The sequence below is a fragment of the Cygnus atratus genome, chromosome 17 (assembly GCF_013377495.2).
Source record: "Cygnus atratus isolate AKBS03 ecotype Queensland, Australia chromosome 17, CAtr_DNAZoo_HiC_assembly, whole genome shotgun sequence".
Taxonomy (NCBI): Eukaryota; Metazoa; Chordata; class Aves; order Anseriformes; family Anatidae; genus Cygnus; species Cygnus atratus.
The window spans coordinates 5,252,583-5,274,665 of record NC_066378.1 but is presented as its reverse complement, the minus strand read 5'-3'; the positions used below and the strand labels follow the sequence as shown (position 1 = coordinate 5,274,665).

At 51.6% G+C, this 22,083-nt stretch overlaps 1 protein-coding gene across 1 annotated transcript; it reads left to right on the top strand.

The window, feature by feature from the left end:
- Positions 1-2,268: 2,268 nt before the first annotated feature.
- On the top strand, positions 2,269-20,125 carry LRRC75B (leucine rich repeat containing 75B). Its single transcript, XM_050714274.1, has 5 exons — positions 2,269-2,320; positions 2,423-2,532; positions 7,077-7,205; positions 10,068-10,180; positions 19,603-20,125. The coding sequence occupies exons 1-5, from the start codon at positions 2,269-2,271 to the stop codon at positions 20,123-20,125; spliced, it is 927 nt and encodes a 308-aa protein (XP_050570231.1).
- Positions 20,126-22,083: the final 1,958 nt, after the last annotated feature.

Sequence of the window (22,083 nt, the reverse complement as noted above, 5' to 3'; positions counted from 1 at the left end):
TGCACTTAACAATATCATATATACCTGCATTTGGGTTTGAACCAAGTTACAACCTTTCTGAGAGGTGCTGGTATATCCACTGGGATGGGGTGAAGCAATTCCAAGCCTCAAGCTCACATTTTGTGGTCTCTTAGCCTACAAAGAGCAGCCAGCCAGACATTCTCCCTCAGTAGAGCCAAGCCCAGCCTTGGCATGTTTCTCATTAGCTCCTATTATTCCCGCTATTGTAGTGTTTCCAGTCTTAAAGCACATAGATGGAAGACAGCTGAATGGCTCCCACAGTTGTTTGTTTGCTAAGAGGATTTGATCTGTGGCAGGATATTTTCAAGTCACACACAGAGGAGAAGGTATCCTGGTAACAATACCATCCTCTGAGCCGCCTGCTCCTGCCGCCTCAGAACAACCTGCACAGCCTCATCCCCGCCCAAGCGTAAACTGCAGATTATGCTTCCTTTCCCTGACTCTCTGCGATAAGGCGTGAGACAATTCAGCCATACAAAGCCGTTCTGCTATTAACTGATCCCTGGGCTACAAACTCTGCTAGTGCTGCTCTCCTTTCAGCAGTGCTCCCAGACTGGAGCAGGCAGAAGCAGGGGCTGAGGCAGCTCGTCCAGCTGCCGGGCAGTGAGGAAAGGCCACTGCACATCCCTCCGTTAACACCTTACCCACTGCTGGCAGCCAGGCAGCTTTTGTCTCCCCTCTGGCTCCCAGTGACACTCCTGAAGCCATAACGCTGCACCCCATACAGCAAAGTGATTTTCTCATGACCCAGCCTCCCGGAGCTCTCCAACCAGATCCTGAAGTCCTTACTCAGCATCTACTCCCTCCAGCTGGGATTAGCCTGAGTCAGGTTCAGCAATATCTCAGGATCTGTTGATGCTGATTTCTCTCTTGCAGGTGCTTAGCTACAGCAGGGAGGGGATGAACAGGGAGAGGGAGAGTCAGGGCTTTTGTCTGATCAAACACTGAGTAAAACTCTGAGAAGGGCCTGCAGGATTTGGCCTATTATAGTTAGAGCCCTGCACAAGTACTGTGGCACAACTGATGTATTGGCCAGGCTGCTTCTCAGCCCAGCCCCATTTTGTCCCTGTCTGTTCCAACCAGACTCACACCCCTGGCACAGTATTTGAAAGAGGCTACAGGGATGCCGAGCACCCACATCTCCTTCCTCCTTCAAGGCTCTGCGGAATGCTGAGAAGGCAAATGAACCTTTCAGGCTCTGTTGAGCAAAGAGCCGTGGCTGTTCCCAAAGTGAGGGCCCAGTGGCTGCAAGAACAGGTTCTTTTGCAGAGGCACTGTGTGATACTTGTGTCACGGATGCACATGGGGAGCCCAGGCTGTTCCTACAGCTGTGTGCCCTCACGTTACAGCTACCAACACCCTGGCTTGGTGTGCAGGGCTTGCCATCTGTCATGGGCATCTGGGCTCGGCGTGGGGATGGCCCTGAACAGGAGCGACCTTGTGACTCCAGCTGCAGAACGCGGAAGGTCAGGCTGAGCTACTGGTTATACTGGGAGCATGACTCGGCTGCCTGCAAAATCTCAGTGGCTAGAGATGGAATGGCTTTGTTTTTTTTTTTTTATTATCCTGTTGGATTACAACGATTTCGTCTGAGGAAAAGCATGCACTAAACTTGCTGTGCACTGCTCAGGGAGGGAGGGATGCATATGAGGAAAACACTTCTGCCCACCGCAGGTGAGGAATGGTGCCAGAATTGTACTATCAGTTGCAGACGACTGGCGGTGGGCAAAATTCCTGCCACTTTCTAGATTGGTAAAAACACCTCCTCTGGGTCCAACAACAGACTTACAGAAAACACAGCCCACGTAAGCACTGCCAGCCAGATGGCACGTTTTGAACCGCTGTTAATCTCGACAACCTTTTGCAGCGTTGAGTTTGCCCGGGAATAAAAGCTCCCCCCAAGCGCCTGGATGCAAGGAGCGGTCCCGGCAGCATCCACTCCTCTCTTTGTCTTCTCCACCGAGGAACCCCCGGCAGAACAAGCCCCGGGAGGAGGAGGCGACTCCGGGAGAAGAGGCAGAGGGGGCTGCCCAGCCTGTGGCAAGACAAGCGCAGGGGCACGGGCAAATAACCCCCGCCCGCCCCGGGTGCCCGTCCTCGGGGAGCGCCGGGAACCGCCAGGCGGGGAGCGGGGGCGGAGCCGGCCGGGAGGGGCAGCCCGACCTCCCCCTCCTCTCGGGGCACCTCCTCGAGCCCGGAGCCCGGTGCCCGGAGCCCGGTGGCGGCCCGGAGCGGAGCAGCACGGCCATGGGCTCCCGGCTGAGCCGGCAGAGCAGCCTGGAGGAGGAGGGAGCCGCCGGCGAGGAAGCCAACGGCGGCAAGGCGGAGGGCGGCCGGGGCGACTTCCACCTCTCGTCCCTGCTCCTCCACCCGCAGAGGCTGCCCGGGGTGCTGCGGAAAGCCTCCCCGGCGCCCTACGTGCGGCGGGTGGGGTGGCTGCGGGAGATCCAAGCCACCATCCGGGAGCACAAGCGGGAGCACGCCGTGCACATCCTCAGGCTGCTCAGGAAGGTAAGCGCTGCGGGCTGGGCTGGGCTGGGCTGGCCGGGCAGAGCCGTGCCGAGCCGAGCCGCCACCTCCGGGGATGCTCGGTCAGGAGCAGCAGGGGGGGCCGTCAGCCGGAGCCCCCTCCCCAGCCCGGCCGTGCGGGTCCGCAGCCCCCCGGGGCGCGGCTCTTTGTGCTGCCTGTCGGGAGTCGCCCCCTCTCGGGAACAGGGGTCGGGAGCGGGGCTGTGCAGACCCCAGGAAAAGGGGTCCCCGAGCCGCAGCCGCGCCCAGCCTCGACGACCCCCGAGGGAAAAGCCGCCGGGCACCCCACTGCCACCGCCACCAGGCCCCCCGCCCAGGCAGGATGGCCAAGAGCTGGCTCCGGGAGCAGCCAAGACGGTGTTGGGGAGGCCGCCTGGGACAGCCTGGGCTGAGAGGAGAGGGAAAGGGGTCAGTGTATCAGTGGGAGCTTGCTTCTGTCTGCCGCCATTCGGGGACAGAGAAGGCAGCGTGCAGACAGCCTGGTGCCAAAGTGATGCTGAGCACAGAGCCCCGCTGCTGGAGCAGAGCCAGCTCCTCCGCTGCTCAGCGCTACCGTTGCCTTCCAGACAAACTCGGCTCCCCCAGATTGCAGGCAACTCCGTAATAAATAGCAGAGGGGACAGATCCTCCCTTCAACTCAGGCATAAAACAGCATCGGTTCTTAGCTTATCACGTTGCTTCATTATCTAGTGACACGCTACATATCTTGGGACCACAATGAGTGTCTTGCTACAGTGGCAAGTAGCCTTTGGGTGCAAACCCCTTGGAGCAGGGACTGGCTTGCAAGGCTGCTTGTACAGCCACGCTACCAAAGAGCGCAGCAGCCGCAGGGAGCTGCATTAACAGCCCTAGCTGCTCCCAGAGCCCCAGGTTTTGCAACACACCTGACAGTGGTGATCAGTGCGCTACCAGCAAGTTGCATTTTTAAGACTAAGAATTTACAAGACCTAAAATTACATCACTACTTTTCATGTCCACTGCCCTAGAGTTCATGGGAGGAGTACTACCAGCACCACAAACACCCTTCTTGCATGCATGTAGATAGATAAACCCTAAGCAAAAAGCTTGTATGGCAGACAAGGACTGAATAAGATTTCAAAGACGGTTTTGGAAAAGCACTGTTAGAGTCAGCCATTGACCTCATAAGTGTGGCAACATAACATGAACAGACTTTTGTAGGGTTTACCAGAGTCCAGAATTACAAAATGGCATTTTCTATAGTGCTCAGCGCCTCTCCTTGAGGCTGAAGCACTGAAATCCCTCACAGACCTTGAGGTCTCCAGAAGGTCCATCTGGGAACAGCCGGGCTTTGAATGCTGACTCACGAGGCCATTGGGAGCAGAGGGTCCTTTCCAAGCCCTCCTTTCCATGCAGCCTGCCAGTTCCTTTCAGGATCAGCTGGGTGCCTGGCTTCCCAAGTCTGCACTGAGAATTGCCATGACCTGGGCATGTTTTGCCCAATGCCCTTCCAGTTCTCCTCGTTATTTCTGGTCCCTACCTCTGCCTGTCCATGCCACAACAGCAACTGCCTGTTCATCTGCTCACACCACCACAGTGGGACATGCATCCTGTACTCACACTGCAGCCTTCCTCCGCCAAGTTAGGCAGAACCCATCCAACACCCCCAGAACCTCCTATTCTCGGTGTGCTCAAAGATTTCAGAGACAGAGAGCTAAGCTGCTATGGTGTATTGCACCTTTCAACAATTAAACACAGCTGTCAGCCAGGCTGGGGTCAGGCACTCAGAACCAGTCCTCCTCATGTGTCCCATGCCAGCTTTAAAGTGTACCACAATCAGCCTCTTTCATCATTTTACAAAATTGCATCACTCTTCAAGTAAATTCAGTCCTTAGCTTGGTGCCCAGCATGTCATTCCTTACGCAGACTGGCTTACCTTGGCAGTAACACGTTCTCAGGAGTCGCTGATGAAGGCATCCCAGGTGAGGGTCTGTTTGTTACCTGTAAAAAGAGACACACCTCATTCACTCCAGGGGACCACACTTTACACCATACCTTGTCACTGTGCCTTAGGCCAGGGTGTTTGCAACCCCCAGGGAAGGTAGAGCAACGTTGGAAGCAGAATTGCAACCTCCCTGATGGAGCAGATGCACTCAGCCAGACCGAGGGGTATGGGCTGCTGCTGAGTGCCTCCTGCTGCAAGGCAGCTGCTGCTCCCAGCGTACACTGACCTCGTCCAGCCCTGCAGATTTACCCTGCAGGCTGTAAGTGGATCTGCCAGTGCTTTTCAACCTGGGGTCTACAGACCCCAAGGGGCTGTGGATTGTTCCTAGGACATCAGAAGGGTGTAATTAAATAAAGAAAACCAGCTCTAAGCAGATCCACTGAATAGGGATGCAAAATTTCTGCATTTTAGAAGACTACACACTGAGAACAACTGCAAACTACAGGTGTACACTCATACACATTTCTTTTGTACAGCAGCACTCGAACAGCTTCACTGCACGTGGTCTTAGTCCCAGAAATACCCACCTGCAAAAGACAGGCCAGCTTTCCTTCTGGTGTGAGTGGGCATTGATCAGCTGAGCTAGTGGAGACGTTAGACTTAGACCAGCAAAAAGTCTGGTACAATCTGATTTGCCTGTGCTGAGACACTGGCCAAGTGTCATTTTGAAGATAACGGCACAAAGCCAATTGAACTGCCCAGACTGATAATATTCTGCTTTCTGCTAACTGCAGCCACCCTTTAGGTGGCCCATTTTCCAAAGAATGAAGGAGGAGAGGAGGAAGAAAGAGAGGGAGGGTGCAAGGTAGGAATACAAGAAAAATGAACTAAAAAATGCCCCTGGGCTAAGAATTTATGGACTATCAGTGCAAAGTGAATAACCACACCTACATTTTATATAAAACCCTCGCAGGCAGGATTTATAATGGGAATGCAGATTCAGCTTAATGGTATAACTCCAACTAGGGGAGTTTAATTACTGCTCTGACATCTACTGCTGCATGCTCAGCCATGCCATCCTCTTGGCAGCTTTCTTCATCTATGCATGTTACACTTTGTGTAGGAGGCTCCGTTTCCCCAAAGCCTTACGGTTAAGGGAGACATTGGCATGATGCCTGGGTACACTCCTGGCCCATATCCAGCTGTGTCTGTCCTTCAGGATTGATCCACTGCTTGGGTTCCTTGGTTGCTTGCGGGTATCGTCTGTGTACCCACAGTGGTGGGGCTGTAAAGCATTTGATTTATTCTCCCTTTCTCCATCAGATCTGTAGTCAGGATCTGTCTCTGTTGTGCTCTCTGCTTGATTTGGTCTGAGCATATCCAGAGCAGGAGAGAGTAGATACAGCACTGGCATTGGTTGCTGCTTGGGGTTAAGATCCAGCACCTCTGCCAACTGTGGCTCCGTCCCTGCTGGTTATGTATTTGTGTGCGTGTGCACGCCCAGCTTTCTCTCTCTTTTTGTAAGAGCTCTCAGTGCGTCTTTCCCTGGGTGGTGCCTGAAGCACACATTCAGTGGAGCAGTGTGAACATATGGGGCACCCATTTGCTTATTCATTTCTCCTGGCAGCAGCATGCAGAATGGGCAGAGGACTTGTTTCCTCCCTCAGCTGAGCCCTCCTTGTCAACTGAATCAAACTCAGCACCATCCCAGTTAGGGAGCTTTTTTGTTCTACTTTTCTGCTGCTGGGGTATTTTTCTGCCCTCAGGGTATTTTCATGTGAGTTTCTGCAGTCTTTCTTTCCAAGATGCTCTGCTGTTTTCCCATGTGGTATCTCCCAGTTGTAATTCTTGTGTCGTATTAGGTTTTTAGCTTTCCTCTTAGCAAAAAACAGCACAGTTCTTTGCAGTTTCACCCATCTGGCCCCTGGGGAGGCATCTTGTTCCCAGAGATGCTGAGGTTTCTTCTGCTATGCCCAGAGGTGCCATGTACCCTGGGGTCAATGCATGCAAGTTGTTCTCCTAGCTCACATTGTGGATGATGGAAAGAGGACTCCCCATGACTGACCTGCAGAGCTAACTATAAATTTACCATTACACCCTAAAAGAATAATACTGCCAGTGCTTAGTACTTACTGAAAATCTCAAAGCACAGCTCACCTCGTACTCATGGACAGGACTAGGGTAGATGATAGTATCTGAATACCTGTAGAAAAGGTTTGATTCTTCCAGAAAAGCTGAGACTGGAGTGGCAGGTTTGGAGCCAGCCCTTCTGCATGGCGCCTTCCACAGATTCACACGCTGAAGCTGACAAAACTGTGAGTTTCTCTGGAGAGAATTCACTCTGGGTTCCATCCAGCCTGTAAATGATACTGCTCTTACCTTCCTGCGGTAGGTGGAAACAAGGCAGTCGGTCCGTGGGCTGTCTAACTCAGCTTCACACTGAATCTCATGCAGCTCTCCACATCTCTGCAATGCTGGGTCAGGCACAGCTGCTTCACCTTTGCTAGATAGTTTCCTATGCTGAGTAACCCAGCTGGCACCTCATGGGACTTATTTTCTGGTTTCAAATACCTCATGGTTATGGCTTCAAGGAAGCCTGTGTATCTGTCTGTTTTCCTTGTAGGACCTGGGACTGGAAGGAACATTCCTCAATGAAGTCCTCTACAAAAACGCGACTTTCCTCAACTTGGTGGATCCCATCTCCCATGACTTGCTGATGAGCCTTGCTAGAGATCTTCAGTGTCCCAAAAAGGTGAACCCTCCCCTCAGCTCAGTGGATACCTTGCAACATAGCACTGATGCAGAGTGAGCCCAGATGGGGTGGCTCGTTCTGGGTGGTGTTCTGCAATCCTCCAGAGCCAGCCAGCATACACCCTTGGAGTCATAGCACATATTCTTGTGCATATTTCTCTAGAAATCAGTTAAAAATACCTCAGAACATGAATGCTGCTAGAGGAGAGGGAGGTTACAGGCCCAGAAATCAGGAATTTACTTTTCTTGCTAACAGAAAACTTGGCAGGGTACATGCCAAATAAAACTAAGCGATGAGGGGGAGGCAGATGGTGGTGGCATATTCAATGGCATGTCTCAGAGGTTCAAAACAGCTGGCTTATGGGGGGTCTATGGGGCTGCAGAGGGGAGCAGAGATCCCCGCACCTCTGCCCAAGCTGGTGACTAGGAGGAGGAGCAGAACCTCACTTCTCAGGCTTTGTCATATGAGACTACCCTAACCCTCGCTGGGGAGCAATACATCCTCCCCATAGCCCCCCAGACCTCTGAGTAAAGGGTGCAAGTTGGGGCTCAAAAAGCAAATATGTTATGTGTGCAGGATCCCTGCACTGCTGCCACAGTGCTTCAGAGAATGAAGAGAGCAGAAAGGGTGCAGACTAACCTCACAGATATCACAGTCCCACAGCAACACCAGCATCTACTTGCTACCCTTCGCTGCCACTAACACCATCCGTTCGCTCGTCAGGCTTGGCAAGTTTCGGGTTTGCTTTATAAGGAGGGCAACAGGATGAGCTTATGCAAAGACGGACATTAAGTACACGCAGCTCAGAGCAAACTGGTGCACTATGGAATGCCTAATGGCTTCCTAAGCCTCATCGCTGCGCTGCAACACAGCCTGAATAATTTTCTCTTCAAGGGTAATTTTTGTCCAAATATTATAAGCACCTAAAAAGGAATCGGAGGGGAGAGGTTGCAACAATAGGACCTCTTAACCATAGTTCACTGGCCTCATCTCCAGCTGTTCTAGACTGTTTTATCCAGACCACCTCCAACCTCCCACTGTGCAGTGCCCTTCGGGGTGGGGGGTGGCACACGCCATTGCGTAGATAAGATTCTCCCTATTTGTTGAGCACCTCAGGTGCCCCTTGAAGCCACCAGGAGTTTAATTAGGGGGGCTGGAAAGACTCAGCACCCCACAGCACCAGCACCCATGAGCAGAGCACGTCCCCTCTCCGCCCCTGGCTGAGCACCTGGTGGCTGTAACTGCATTACAGGCAAGCAGCTGAGTGCAACTCCCAGCCTGTCAGTAGAAATTAAATCAGCGAGGACACGGGAAGGAACAGGAGGGTAATTCTCAGTTGTGAGCCAACAAACAGTTGCGGGGCATTGTGCCAGCTTCTGTACTGAGCCCTGGTGTGCACGTGCACCCACTTGCAAAGGTTTGCTGATGCAGGTGGCACCAGGGTGCCAGTTCCAGCCTTGCCAGCACAGAAATGGCCCACAACAGGGCATCTAATCCCAGGCACGGACCAGTCCCTGTGGGGTTCCCGAGGGAGCAGCGCTGTGCTGAGCACTGAGGCTGGGATCCCTCCTGACTTGGCACAGCAGAACGGCCACATGCTGGCAGCGCGTCCCTGGGATGTTCGGCTGATTCAGTGACTGCTTGGAGAAGTCACCGTGCAGCTGTTGGCCCACAGTACAGCTTGCAATAAAGAATAAATTAGCGTATTCCCTGACAGCTTTACTATGTGTTTACCTATCAAATCCCTAAACACACACGTTGCACCACGACTGGAGGGCTGAGGAATGGGAATGCAGATCTCTGTCAGCATTTGGAAAATATGACAGAGGAGGCAGAAATCCCAGCCTTCAGCAGCTGCCATTTGTCATTCTGCTTCACCAGGGGAAGAGGTGCTTTCAAAGTCATGGAGACAGGGAATGTGTGCAAAAACAAAATCAGGAAAGTAGCAGCCACCTTGGTGCCTGATGAGTTACTGCAGGGGTTGGAGGGAACTGCTGTTGGGAAGCTCCCAAACTCAAATATCTGGGAGAAGAAATGACTGCAAGGAAGGGAGGTGCAAGATGGGGACCTCGCTGGTTCCCTGTCCCAGCGTCTCCCAGCTGTGGTATGGGAGGGACCAAGAGTCCAGGTGCTGCTGCAGGAGGAGCAGGGGTGTCCCAGAGCACATCTCTCCCAGCGAGAAGCACCTTGGGGATGGGGCAAGGGTGCTGGCTGCTGGACTTCCACATCAGGGGAGCAGATGGGCAGTCCAAAGACAGTACGCAGCTGAAGTCTGGGAAGCACGGTGACAAGGTAATCAATAGAACTTCAGCACAGTCCTGTAATGCGATGAGTCAGCAGCTTGTCTGCTCACGGGTGCTGCTGAGGATACAACAGTGAGGAGGTGAAACACTCCTGCTGTCCCCACGTTGTGCTTTTGTGGAAGTACAGCTCTTTTGAAGGAAAGGGCCTAGGATTCCCCTGCACAGAGCCCCTTGCGCATTGTCAGCCACTCCCACCCTCCAGGCAAGCTCTAACCATGACACCCAGCACGATGCCAGGCCTAAAGCAGGACCCCCTGCCACAGACTCCCGTCTGAGCACCACCTGCTCCCCAGTAGGATGTGCGGTCGCAGCCCCAGTCCCTGGTCAGGGCAGGAACAGGCTGGCTAGGCTGAGGTTCTTCCTCCTCCTGGTATCCCAGGAGGGACTGCTGTGTCACACAGAGGCATCTCTGGCCTTGTCACCCTTCCTCTTATATCCTCTTCTCCATCTCCTATTCATTTCCCCTCTTCATTATCACCCCTGTCCCTTTCCCATCCTCTGCCTTGCCTCCTGTTATGCAGCACCACACGCAGAGACTAAGCTGTCCCTTTGCTTTCAGGAATATGACCCCTGGAAATCCTCAGACAGGATCTGCAGGCAGCTGATTTACCACCTAACCCCGCACTCGAAATGGCACCGACACGGCATGCCCCGGAGGAAGTCCCAAGTGTGGTAAGTGGCCTGGTTGGGGACAGCAGGGACGGGCACGGAGCGGGGTCTGCCAGGAGAAACCGTGCTGCAGCCAGGCATCATCCCAGTCTGCCCCTGCTGCCCGTCTTGGAGAAAGGCAGGGTTGAGAACCTGCATGGCAACCTCTGCTCAGCCTCTTAGAAAATCTCAGCCAAATGGCGCAGCGTCTGTACCAGCACTCCTCTCCCTGGCTTGGTTTGCTATTTGCTCCTTTTCAATCCCACTGCGTTCGTGGTACCGCAGCAGCCAGCCCTCCCAGCAGGGCCTGCAGGCTGCACGGCCCAAGGAGCATGGCCAAAGCCGCAGCCCTGCCGGCCACCCTGCACTCTGCCGAGCTCAGCCAGCCCCCGATCTGCACCCCACTTCGTCCTTGTTCATCCCCATACAGCTTCCCTCTCTGCTGGGAGGGTCTCACGATAAAAGGCAATGCCACAAGCTGCATGCGCCGCTCCACTGGGAGCACTTTGCGGTGGCTGGCAGAGAGGTGGCCGTCCTTGCTTGCCTCCCACGGCTCCTCCAGGAGCAGGACGGGGACCCAAGGTGGTGCAGGGCCTCACACACAGGGAACACAACTCAAAGCACTTGGCCACAGGTAGCTCCCCAACGGCGGCTGCTTTCTGTTACTACAAACTCATTCAAACACCCACACTTGTTCTCCCCCGATACTTGCTGTTTTTTCTAACGAGGTAAAGAGCAATCCCTACTTCTCTTAAACCCACCCCTTCTCTTGTTTTCTTCGAGCAAAGCATTTTGCTATGACACAGATCTCCAGTGCTGAAGGAAAGGGAGAAGCAACTACAAGAAGAGCCCCATTAGCCTCCCAGAAATGAATGTAGGATTGGGTAAAAAGATAAAAATGGCAGTGCCTGGTCTTGGCCTTTCTTGAGACTCTCAGAGTCTTTGATGGATGTGCCAGCAACTTAAAATTCCCCACGGGAATTGATATTTCCATAGCACCTTTTGTTCTGACTCAGAAGTAGATCCCCAGCGTGCCTTAAGGCATAAAATCATATAGGTTTGCTGCCACTACAATTTCCAGGCTATCTGCCTCATATCTGTAGCCCCCCCCCCGCCCCTTGCCACCAGATCTGCACGCTCTGTGACTTTTAATGCACAGTCTGCAGGTGGGATCAAAGGCACAGAGCCATCAGTCAGTCCCAGGGTACCAGAAACTGCAGAGCAGCAGTTTGCACCCAGCCTGCCATCCTTCAGCAAGAGCATCAAGCCTGCGCACTCACCCAGTAGTGACACAGAGAGCAGGTCCGGGGCCAGAGAAAGGGCCCAAACCCCACAGAGAGGGGTCAGGTAATACCCCAAGTATTGGCTGGGTACAGAGCATCTGCGAGTACGAGCAGGGAGAAGGCAGCAAGGCAATGTGTGAAGGAGGGGAATATAGGTCTAAAATGGCTGGCCCCGCCTGGCAGCCAGACCCAGCTGCAAGGTGTTATATAAGACACAAAATAATTTTGATTAAATATTAAACAGCATCACTTCCCCTTTGAAAACTGGAAAGGAACTGGTTTGCAGTTTGCGGCAAAAAGTACCTGCAGAGTTGGCATCTTTGGCTGCTGCAAGAAAATGGATGTTGCCAGTAGCAGGAAAGCAAGAAATAGCTGCTTCACTTGGAGGTATCAGGGCCTAATTTTGTCCAGCCAGGCTGTTCTTAACTGATCTGAATCCTCCCTCCACTTCCTGCCATCTGCTAGTGGGAGCACTTTACTGTGATGTGTCTGAACCCATGCCGTTGGCTTGTACCCTTCCTGCCCTCAAGATCCTTTAAAAAGTATGTGTAGCAGCAATACTTCTGAAGGCATTTCTAAAATTTATTGGGGATCTGGGACAGTTGAGAGGAATCAGTGCATGCAAACCATATTCAGAAACTGAATTTTGTGGTCCCCTGAGCTTTGGCTTCTGGCTTTCATGGAGCTGGTACTCTTGTTCTCTTCTGAAATGTGATTTCTGCTTTCTGGCAGCATGCCATATGGGTCCAGAAGATAATTAACAAGTCCAGTACACAGACAGCTGTGAGCATCTGCCAGGCATTAATTACATTGGAGCTGTTGTGGAGATGTGGTGTGGGAGGTGGAAAGGACCTGCACTCCTACAGCCAGATCACACACAGGTGTTCGCTCCATGGCCAAGCAACAAACCCGCAGGTCAAGAACAAACCAGTCACATCCCCATCCACTCTCAGTGGAACCCCAAACCCTCAGGAAGTACAAACCTGAGCCACCCATGAACTGATGAAGTAGAAAGGATAAGATAAATTTCTTCAAGCACTCCTGTTTTGGTACACAGCAATCCCAGCACAGCTGGAACTGTAAGCTCTGTTAAGGACCGATCAGGCTGCTACCAAGCAGGTTCAGTCTTATACCATTCGTGTCATAGAGCCCCAACAGGTACCAAACATTCACAGATAGACTAAGTTTGCAAAACACCATGAGCTACCAACAGAGCGATGGTAATGGGGCCCTGGCCCTGAGTCTAGGAGAGAAATCAACCCACTGCAAGTTGCCATCAGACCACGTGCTTTTACCAGCGGAAGACCCCAGGCCAGAAGCAGAGCCCATAGAGAAACGTGGAAGGAAAAAGTTTATTGCAGCAGACAGAAGGCAACAGGAGCTGAGTGGGGAGTGGAGATCCAGCCCAGGGTATCTCCGGTTTCTCCAATCAACTTGTCACAGATGATGCAGGGAGATGGGTCCATCTCTGCATGCCAGCTAGTGGGTTCCTGACAGCAACTGTGTGCCTCGTGCAATCAAGGCTTTGCAGTGTTCCAGCTCTGCTTTCACCCAAAGGGACCTATTTCACCTGCCTGGGTTTGCCACACTGAAAGCAAGGGGCTCCATTCTCCTTTCCTGCAAAATCCCATCGCAGGTCTGCAGCTTCCAGCCAACAGCCTGCACCCCACCTTGCAGCTACTTGGGTAGGCTGCCTAAGCAAACAGAGAAGTTGAGCTTGTATTTGTAGGGGATTTAATATTAAAAGCCTGAAGATAACATTTCCTCAGCAGGAACCAGCATGACCTTACTGCACAATTGTCAGTCTCTTACATCCTAATGGGACTTCAGTTATAGAACTGTTTTACAGTGGTATAGATTCTTCACCCTTAATGAGATGAACACATCCAAGGGTGTTGTTTAACTCCAGCTTCTAATTAAATCGATGTTTATTGTGTAAAGAGTAATGGGTTAAGAAATACTTCTCTCTGTGGACATAGGCTTTTTAGGCTATCAAGACCACTTCTGTGACATTTTGACAGACGCAGAACTTTTGGATATTACTAAATGTTGTTTTCAGATATCTCGAGGTTTCCTTAGTTCAGCGTTGCGGGAGGACTGCATGTTCTCTTCCAGAACAGGGCTGGACCCAGAGGGCTCATTACTTTCCAAGGACAAAGCCACGCTGGACTATAGTTCAGAGAGGAAAGGTAGAAGGGAATCAGGTGAATGTAGTCTTTGACTGGAGAGCTGGGTCACAGCCTATACTGCAGTCTAGAAGCTGTGGGTTACAACTGAGCTGCCTTGGCAAAGCTGGGTCAGGGAACTTCATGCAGCTTCCACTTGCATTGCCCCCAGAGCTGGCTACTCAGTGCCCTCCTTTCTTTAGTGCAAAGGATCAAACCTGAGCCCGTAAAACACACAGGCAGCAAACAGGCTGATCTTTGCAAGCAAGGTGTTCCCGGTGCAGAGAAAAAAAAAATTCCACACAGTAACCTGTTCTGGAAGAATAAAGGCAGTTGCGTGCATGGAGTTAGTAACTCACACAGTGCATACATCTGGGCTTTCCTTGTCACAAGTTGCACCATGGTTTTTGTTCATCTGCCTGAGCGAGCTTCATTTTGAAACACCTTGGCTAATCTGAAGCTGGGTGGGGAACCAAGTGTTCCTTCTGGGCTTATTGCTCTGTTGCTCATTTATTGATGTGCACTGCCCAGACATTGCGGCATTGGATGCACTTTAAAAATGCAATGAAAGCATTTGTGTCTAGAAGACTACAGGGAAGCAGCTCAAAAGGGCTTTGGGTCTTTTTTTTTTTCCCCACTCTTGAAAACATCACTCAGGGCCATGGATGACAGCTCTGGCAGATTAGATCTCAGCCTTCACATTGCCTGAGATGAATACTAAGTAGAGCTTCCATTTCACCCTTATGCAACAGAGTAAATAGCCACCACCATTCCTGCTTTAGAGACAGGAAGCCAAGTTAGAAGAATACAACTCAATTAACAAAAGTCACATGGTAAGAGTCAGATGTGAGTACAGGAACTGCCTCACACAATGTTTTTTGAGAAGCTGCTGCTCACAGAGACATCGACAGACACAAACTGGTGAATAAGCTGTGGAGAGACAGCAGCTGTTCCCTCAGCTTACAGTGCTGAGACCCAACCACTACCCGTGACCAAGGTTCCCAGCAGCACTGGGAGACAGGTTCATCTGGAAAGGCTGTTAGTGATGGAAGGGGGCAGCCGCACCTTGACACTGCCCTGTTAGAGATCAGGAGGAAAAATCCAAGACCAACAGGCAGGAGAAGCAGGACACAGGTGGAGAGATGAGCAGGGAATGAAAGGATGCAGGCTGGGTGGCAGCTGGGACCTTCTGCCTTCACGACTCTTGCACAGGTAAATGTTTGACAGAGCTGGGAGGACGAGAGGTGCTCAGCCGCATCATCACCTATGGATATCCATATCCTACCCCAGTCGCAGAGGGAGGGTGCCAGGAAGAGGGCTGCCTTTGTGTTCCCTTCTCTCCTCAGGGAGGAATCTCCCCCCAGCTGATCAAAAGAGCACGGGTGCAAGGATGGAGACGTGACTTGAGGGACTCCTCATGGAAGTGGCCTGTTTGTGCACAGCTTCCGTCTTTGCAGACGTGCTGGGCCCAGCCTCAGAACAGCTTGGGCTGGGTTAGCCTAGGTCAGCACTTTTGAGGCTTCTCATTCCTTTGTCTCATCAGAGGCAGCTAAAGCCAGCCCTTCAAAGCAGCACCCTGTGCCACAGGGAAGCAAAGGCAAACAGATTATGCTAAGTAGACATTAAAAAACCCAGAGTCCATCCCCTAAACTGCTGCTTAAAGCAGAGCAGCCATCCAGATACACCTGCTGTTGGCTGTTCTGCCTTGCACAGAGCCTAAGGAACACCTGACTCATGGCTAATTAGCCACCTCTCCTCCCAGACTCTTTCCATAGCTTGGAGACAGGGCAAAGAGGCTGCACCTGTAGGACCCTGAACACTCGTGCTGAACAAATTCCTTCAAACCCCACAACGTCAGGAGGAGACCAAGCACCACTGTGGCTGCTGCTGGTCCTGGTCATTGCTCTGGTGAGAGCTGCTACAGCCACCAAAGAATTTAGCTGATGAGGAAGAAGCTGAAGGGCACTGATCTCTTCAGATGGCAGGAGGGCAAGCACTGTTCCCCACTGGAGGCTGCATCCAGCTCCAGGCAGGCAGCAGGGTCTGGCTGCTGATCGCCTTTGCTTCTTGTTCAGTTTCACAGAAAAGCTGGATTTCTCACTTGAAGCTGTTCCTCCAGCATTGGAGAGAGTTTTCTCTCTAAATTTGCTGCAAAGATTACAAACACCATCTGCTTCACTGCATCCAGGGTCCAGATCCTTGCTAGTTGCAAATCCTGGCAATTAGAAATTCACATGCAGCACCAGTTGCAGCAGCACAAGGTTAATCCAGCCTCCAGTGCTTTGCAGTCCTCCGCCTACAAGTCCCATGTGCATCAAGAGCCACGTCACTAAGTAGCTGTTTTGTCTCACACAAAGAAGAAAGCTTCTTCAATTAAAGCAGTCTTTAAGCCTATTTTACTTGCAGAAATTAGGGGATAATAGATGACCCACTTCCCTGGAAATAAACCTGGCATTTGCTCAGCTGCTGCACGGATGTCTGAGAGCTTGGGGTCTCATCCTCCCCTCTGCCCCCAACAGTCATAGAACTCAACATTCCAAAAATACCAGATGTCAGATAATTCGAAGTAAAGCGTTTACAGACATCTCCCTGCCACTCCTCTGGCCAAGGGACATATTTCCCTCTGAAGCAAGAGGAGTGGGCAGCTATTCTGTGCCCTGCCCCAGAGATGGTATTTAGGTGCACTTCTTGCAGCTGCACAGGAACACCAAGCAGGCAAGGAGAATTGCCAGGAATCCCAGCATGCCGGTTCTGATGCTTCTTCACCTGCCAGAGAGCCAAGGGGCTGCTGCAGCATTAGGGGCTATTGTCAGCCAGGGCAAGGCTTCTACCAGTTTTCCAACTAGAGGCATTTTTACAGGCAAGAGAAAACCACTGGAACTGAGACAGGAGGTTCAGAGTCACCCCTGCAGGTACAGAAATGAGGGCAGAAGGAAAGAGCAAAAATAGAGAGGAGAGGAGAAAAACCAACAACAAAAAGCCAGCAAAGGAAGGAGGGCCCTGGCACTGCACAGGACGGTTTAAGCACCTTCAGCCAGGAGCAGTCCAGCCTGGAGAATCAATTACAGGACAATGATTTTTCTGCTTGACTGAGGCTTCCTTGAGGTACTGGCTTTCAGCTCGTGGGAGCAGCAGAAGGTACTTGCTCTGGTCAAGCACAATCCATGACTTATTACTGCAGTCCCTGCACAGCAGTCAACAGGAGGGGAGGCTTAATGGGCAGCGAAACAAGCACATCACTTTTGTCCTTCTGACATTTCCCCACAGTTATCGCTCCCTGCACTCAGAGCCAAGTCACCCAAAAGAAATCAAGAGCCATTCAAAATCACCCCCCTCTTTGGAAAGTTGTTACTGCAGATACAGCAGGAGAAATGGCACCTGAATGCTGAGGCCTGCCAGAGGGAGTGGTGCCAACTGCAGACAAGGCCTGCAGCGATCCCCCCCACCAGCCTGCTTTCCATCCCCGTACCAAGCTGTGGTAGCACTAAAGCTCGCCCCTTGTAGCTGTACAACAGAAAGGTCAGATGAAGAGAAGGACCTCCTCACCCCAAGCCTTGTCTGTGCAAAGCCTTGTGTCCCATCTGCCTCCCCCTCCAGGATCTGCCATGGGTTGATAGCACTGGGGAAGAGAATTTTCAGGAGGCCCAGGTTCTGCTTGCACAAAACGGATGCTGAAGTAATTACAAGCTTGCTTCTAACCTTGTTTATCCTGTATTCTCCCTACACACACACCAACAAAGCCTTAATCTAAACCAATTCTGAGGCCAGAAAGGACTTCTGTTTCATCTCTTATACCAGCCAGTGGTATTTTGTGCTACACCACTGCCAGGGACTGGTGACAAACCATACCCAAAAAAAAAAACAAAGACATAAACTGTTTTTCCAGGTGAGACGTAGAAATACAGCCCCCATGCAGCCTGGGCTGCTGTCAAGCATCCCTTGGATTACCCAGGAAAGAGAGGCTAGCCCAGCACCATCCAGACTGCAGCACACACAGTTCACAGCTTCCACTGCTGCTGTGAGCAATGCGGGTGATTAACTCTTTGCAACCCTGTTTCAGGGACTCTGGTATCAGAGAGATACCAAGTGCTGTTCCCAAGCAAAGGCCCTTTGGAGAGCTCACCTGTGTGCTCTTGGACCAATTGTAACTCCCCACTACATCAGTCTCTGCTGTTTGGCAGTGCAGCCAAGCACTGCCCTCCTTGTCCCTCCCGTGATTCACTGAGCGAGCAGTCTGGGTCATGTAAAATGTAAGCATTTGATAAGTGACACGTAAGACTCTCTCGAACCTTCAGGTCTGAATGCAAGTTATTCCATGCTGTTAGCACTTTCTAGCATGAGAGCTCGTTAGCTTAAGTGCATGTTTGCAGGTACAGCCTCAGCCCTGCACAATGAATTCCCTCAGGACCCATAAGCACATATAGAAAAAGCCAGAACAAAGTGCTGCCAATACCATAGAAGGAATTTGGGGGCTAGAGCATGGACAGGGCAGACTGCAAGGTCACTTCCACCTCACACTCCTTCAAGGAAGCACAGCTGCAGGCATACCAGCATCGAATGCGTCCATGAAGGGCTGATGCATACACTGAAGCACATTTATTCCCCTGTGTTATCAGGCACCCACAGGGAGTATTAGGGGTTGAAGTTTCTGGGATGCCATTAACTACATACATAAAGCAAAGCTTTAGAGGCAGCATCGCAACCTCCCCACAACTGCAGAAGGGCCTGGCACCACTAAAGCTCGCGGGGTCATTCTCACCTGCCATGGTAGCTCCTGTGGCGCTGGAACCTTCTCCAAGGAAATTGCATGTCCCCACGTACCTGCTGCTCTCAGGGCCTGGCTGTGCCGCAGCCGTGCAGGACACTACAGAGGGCCAGATAGGAAGAGTGGGCACCTTCAAACTGGTGGTTAATTCTTAGCCCACCCTGCTCCTCCCGACCCCAACAAGGCACTTTTACACCCCCAAAGCATGTGACTAAAGATACCAGTGGGGATCCTAGTAGAGCTCCCATACCCTTATGACTGATACAGACACAACTGGAAGGACAGCAAGGCTAGTGTTATTTACGTAGAAGAATTAGTTTTTCAGACGTTACACCAGCACACACTTTTACTCAATCCTGCAACATCCTCCCCCCAACCTCCTATAGCCCCACAGCTCCCACTTCTCACAGCACTCTCACAGACCTGCAGTCCATCGCAGAGCTCCATGTCCCACTCATTTTGCAAATCCAACAGCCCTATAGCACACCTTTACTTGCTATGCAGCCTTCCTCCTCCTCCTTCCATTTGCCAGGCAGATAGCAAGAACTACAGCTAAACCCAACTCTCTCTAGATTTCTTTTAGCACCCCTATGCCCTCCCCACCTCCTCACAGCTGCAGCAGATCCCAGATGATCTGCTGACCACAGGGACCTAAATTAACAGCCACTGGTGCTGCTTACTGCTTGAGGGACACTGGGGAAGGCTTTTACAGGGACATGTGATAAATCCACTTCTGGAGTGCAGTTTGTCTATAGGTTGTTTTCTTGACAAAATATCCTTTTCTCAGCCTTTTAACACTGCTCTACTTCTGCAGAAAAATCTGTTTGCAACAGACCTTGGCGTTCACCTGGAGAGGTGGCACAGAAACAGCCCCCACACAGTGCAAACCGGTGCATTTGGAAAGTTTGCTTGCCACGGTTATTTCTGCTGTCCACGCAGCACTGAATGTCTGTACATGCACATACAGACAAACCCTTTGAAATGTGCTAGTGGAAGAGAGCTTAGCAACATGGGGTTAGCCAGTTCTTGCAAAGTTTATGTACAAGTGCTGAGAACACACGGGAAAGCCCCAGGACACAATCTGCCCAGAGGCATGGTGCAGACCTTGTGCCCATTTCCCAGACAAGCTCCATTAGCCTTTTGCTGAATGTTCTAGCCCAAGTTCCTCGTGAGCCCTCCCCTGCTCCAAGTATATACCCTTAATGATCTCTCTCTATCCCTTTCCATCATCAGCCTGAAGACCAGCCTGCAGAAGAAAGTGAGCCAGGACTCGATGGATCTGTCAGGGATCCCCCTGACCATGCGGGATGTCCACCGCATGGCCTACTACCTGCAGAACAACGGGGACCACCTCACCTCTGTGGACCTGAGCTTCACCGAGCTGAACGATGACATGGTGCGCCTGCTGCTGCCCTTCCTCTGGGCGCTGCCCAAGCTCACTCACCTTTCCCTCAACGGCAACCGACTGACGCGGGCGACCATGAAGGAGCTGACTGACACCATGAAGGACATGAACAAGTTCCCTTGCCTGGCCTGGGTGGACCTCGGCAACAACGTGGATGTTTCCTCCATGCCACAGCCCTTGCTCGTGGGCCTGCGCAAGCGCCTCAGCCAGCAGACCACGCTGCCTACCATCTATGAGGCGCTCGACTGCGACTCAGAGATCTCCAGCGGGCAGGAGGGCAGCCAGCTGGAGGACGAAGAAGCAGGAAGCACCCCATCACATGCTTTCCCTCAACAGGGCTGCGAGAGGTGACTGGACAACAGGCCGGTGCTGGCACACTGAAGCCGTCCCAAGGAGAAATTCTGAGTACAAACACCGAGCAGAGGGCCAGCTTTACCGGCTTCCTTTGGCGCTTTTCTCTCGCCTTCCCTGGCATTTCCCCCCCAACTTGCTGTGAGACAAAAGCCTGTCGGTCCCCACAACGTGCTCCACTCCCTCCCCTCACTGCAAAACCCATCGCCCACGTTACAGAGAGGAACCAGTGACTTACAGTGAACCTGGTCCCCAGGCAGGGTCTCACTGGAGAACAGGAAAAGACCTGTCGGAGTCAAGAATATCCTCCAGAAGCCATTGGGTTGAGGGAAAGTGATGTGGGGGGAAACCTAAAACAGAAACAGGCTTGTAGTTTACTTCCTTTCTTCCTTTTCCTAGGCACCTTGGAAGGCTTGGGACCTGCAGTCTTGAGTGTGAAAGGAGGTACCCCAAGAGCCTAGCTGTTGTGGAGCTTAGCTGAAGGGCTCAGAGGCCAGAGCTGGAGCCCGGCAGTGTGTCTCCCTCTTGTGTCTGGCTCCTTTTGTTTTTTTCCTATTGTGTGTTTTGTATTAACGTCTGAACAAAGGGACTTGGTCAGAGACCATTGGATTGCATAGGCTGGGGCGGACACATGGCTTGGAACTGCAGCATCAGGATATTTGCTGTGTGACCGGGGTGAGAGGGAGGGGAAGGAGGTATGTGTTGGTGGGAGCATGGGGGATGGGGTGAGTTGGGATGGGAAGGCCGAGGGTAGAAAAGGGAGGGGAAATAGTCTTGTGGTTTAACAGGATTGGTTTCAAGAACTGTGTTTTTGTATTAAAATTACAACTTCCAAGTGAAATTAAGGAGAATCAGACAGCTAAGCGCATAACTGTGACACTAGAGGAGCAAGCAGCAAACGTGCCAGAGGTGGGCACTTCCCAAACTAAAGCGCAAAGCGTTGGCTCCTCATGGCATATTGCACACCTCTTAATGCAGAGACGTGATGTGAGCAGCTGCATTGCCATTTCCAATGCTGTCCAAAACCAAACCAGTGATGCAAAATTTCTAGTGTTTTCCACATTGCTCATGCTCTATATAAACACAATAAACAATTCTCTTGGATATAAGCGTGAAGCACTGCTAAGTCTGAGTATCTGGGTTGTTCACAAACTGAGCCAGCAAGCCAGCCGCTGCAAAATAAGGACCAAGATTTCCCGTGCAGCATCTGAGCAGTGGGAGAGGACCAGCAGGTGCCATTCACACCAGTGAATGAGGTTCATTCCTCATAGGAGGATGAAACATCTGTGTTCATTTGAGGTAGGCTGTGGCCTTCCATGTTGCAAAAAAAACTTTATCTGGTAAGTCAAGTTCTCTCGATTATCTGTCCCCACAGGAATTCAGGGAGCGGATATGATTTTGAAAGAGTTAAGAGTTAAAGAAATCAGATGGATTAAAAAGAGTACCAACATACAAATCCTGGCCCTCCTAAATTACAAATGGTAACCTTGTCTTTCTCTGCTGACTCTCTCTGGGAGTCTCAACACATAAGTAACTCTCATATACTAAGCCACACAAATCCACATGAAATAGATTCTTTCATACTCCTTGCTGACCTCTCAAGATGTTGCAAAAGCAAATTGGTGATACTTACTTATCAAGTGATTTATCCCCTTTGGACCAAGAGTGGGGGCACCGGGTGGTATCAGTATCTCTGATCAACTGCCAAAAACCTCAAGTAGACCATGTCCCTTGAGGAAGAAGGCTGGCTTTAGAGACACCTGTAAGTATTATAACCTGACACTGCGAATGCTGGACCTGGTCCTCTTCGCACTTGGGTCATTGGATGCTTTGCCACTGGAGCAGGACCTCATAACCTTCGTGTTGTTAACATGCAGACAGAAGCGTTGTAAAGGCTCTGTCATCCCAACCCAAAAGAGCAGAAGATACAAGAGGTAAAGCAAATATAGCTGGGGACA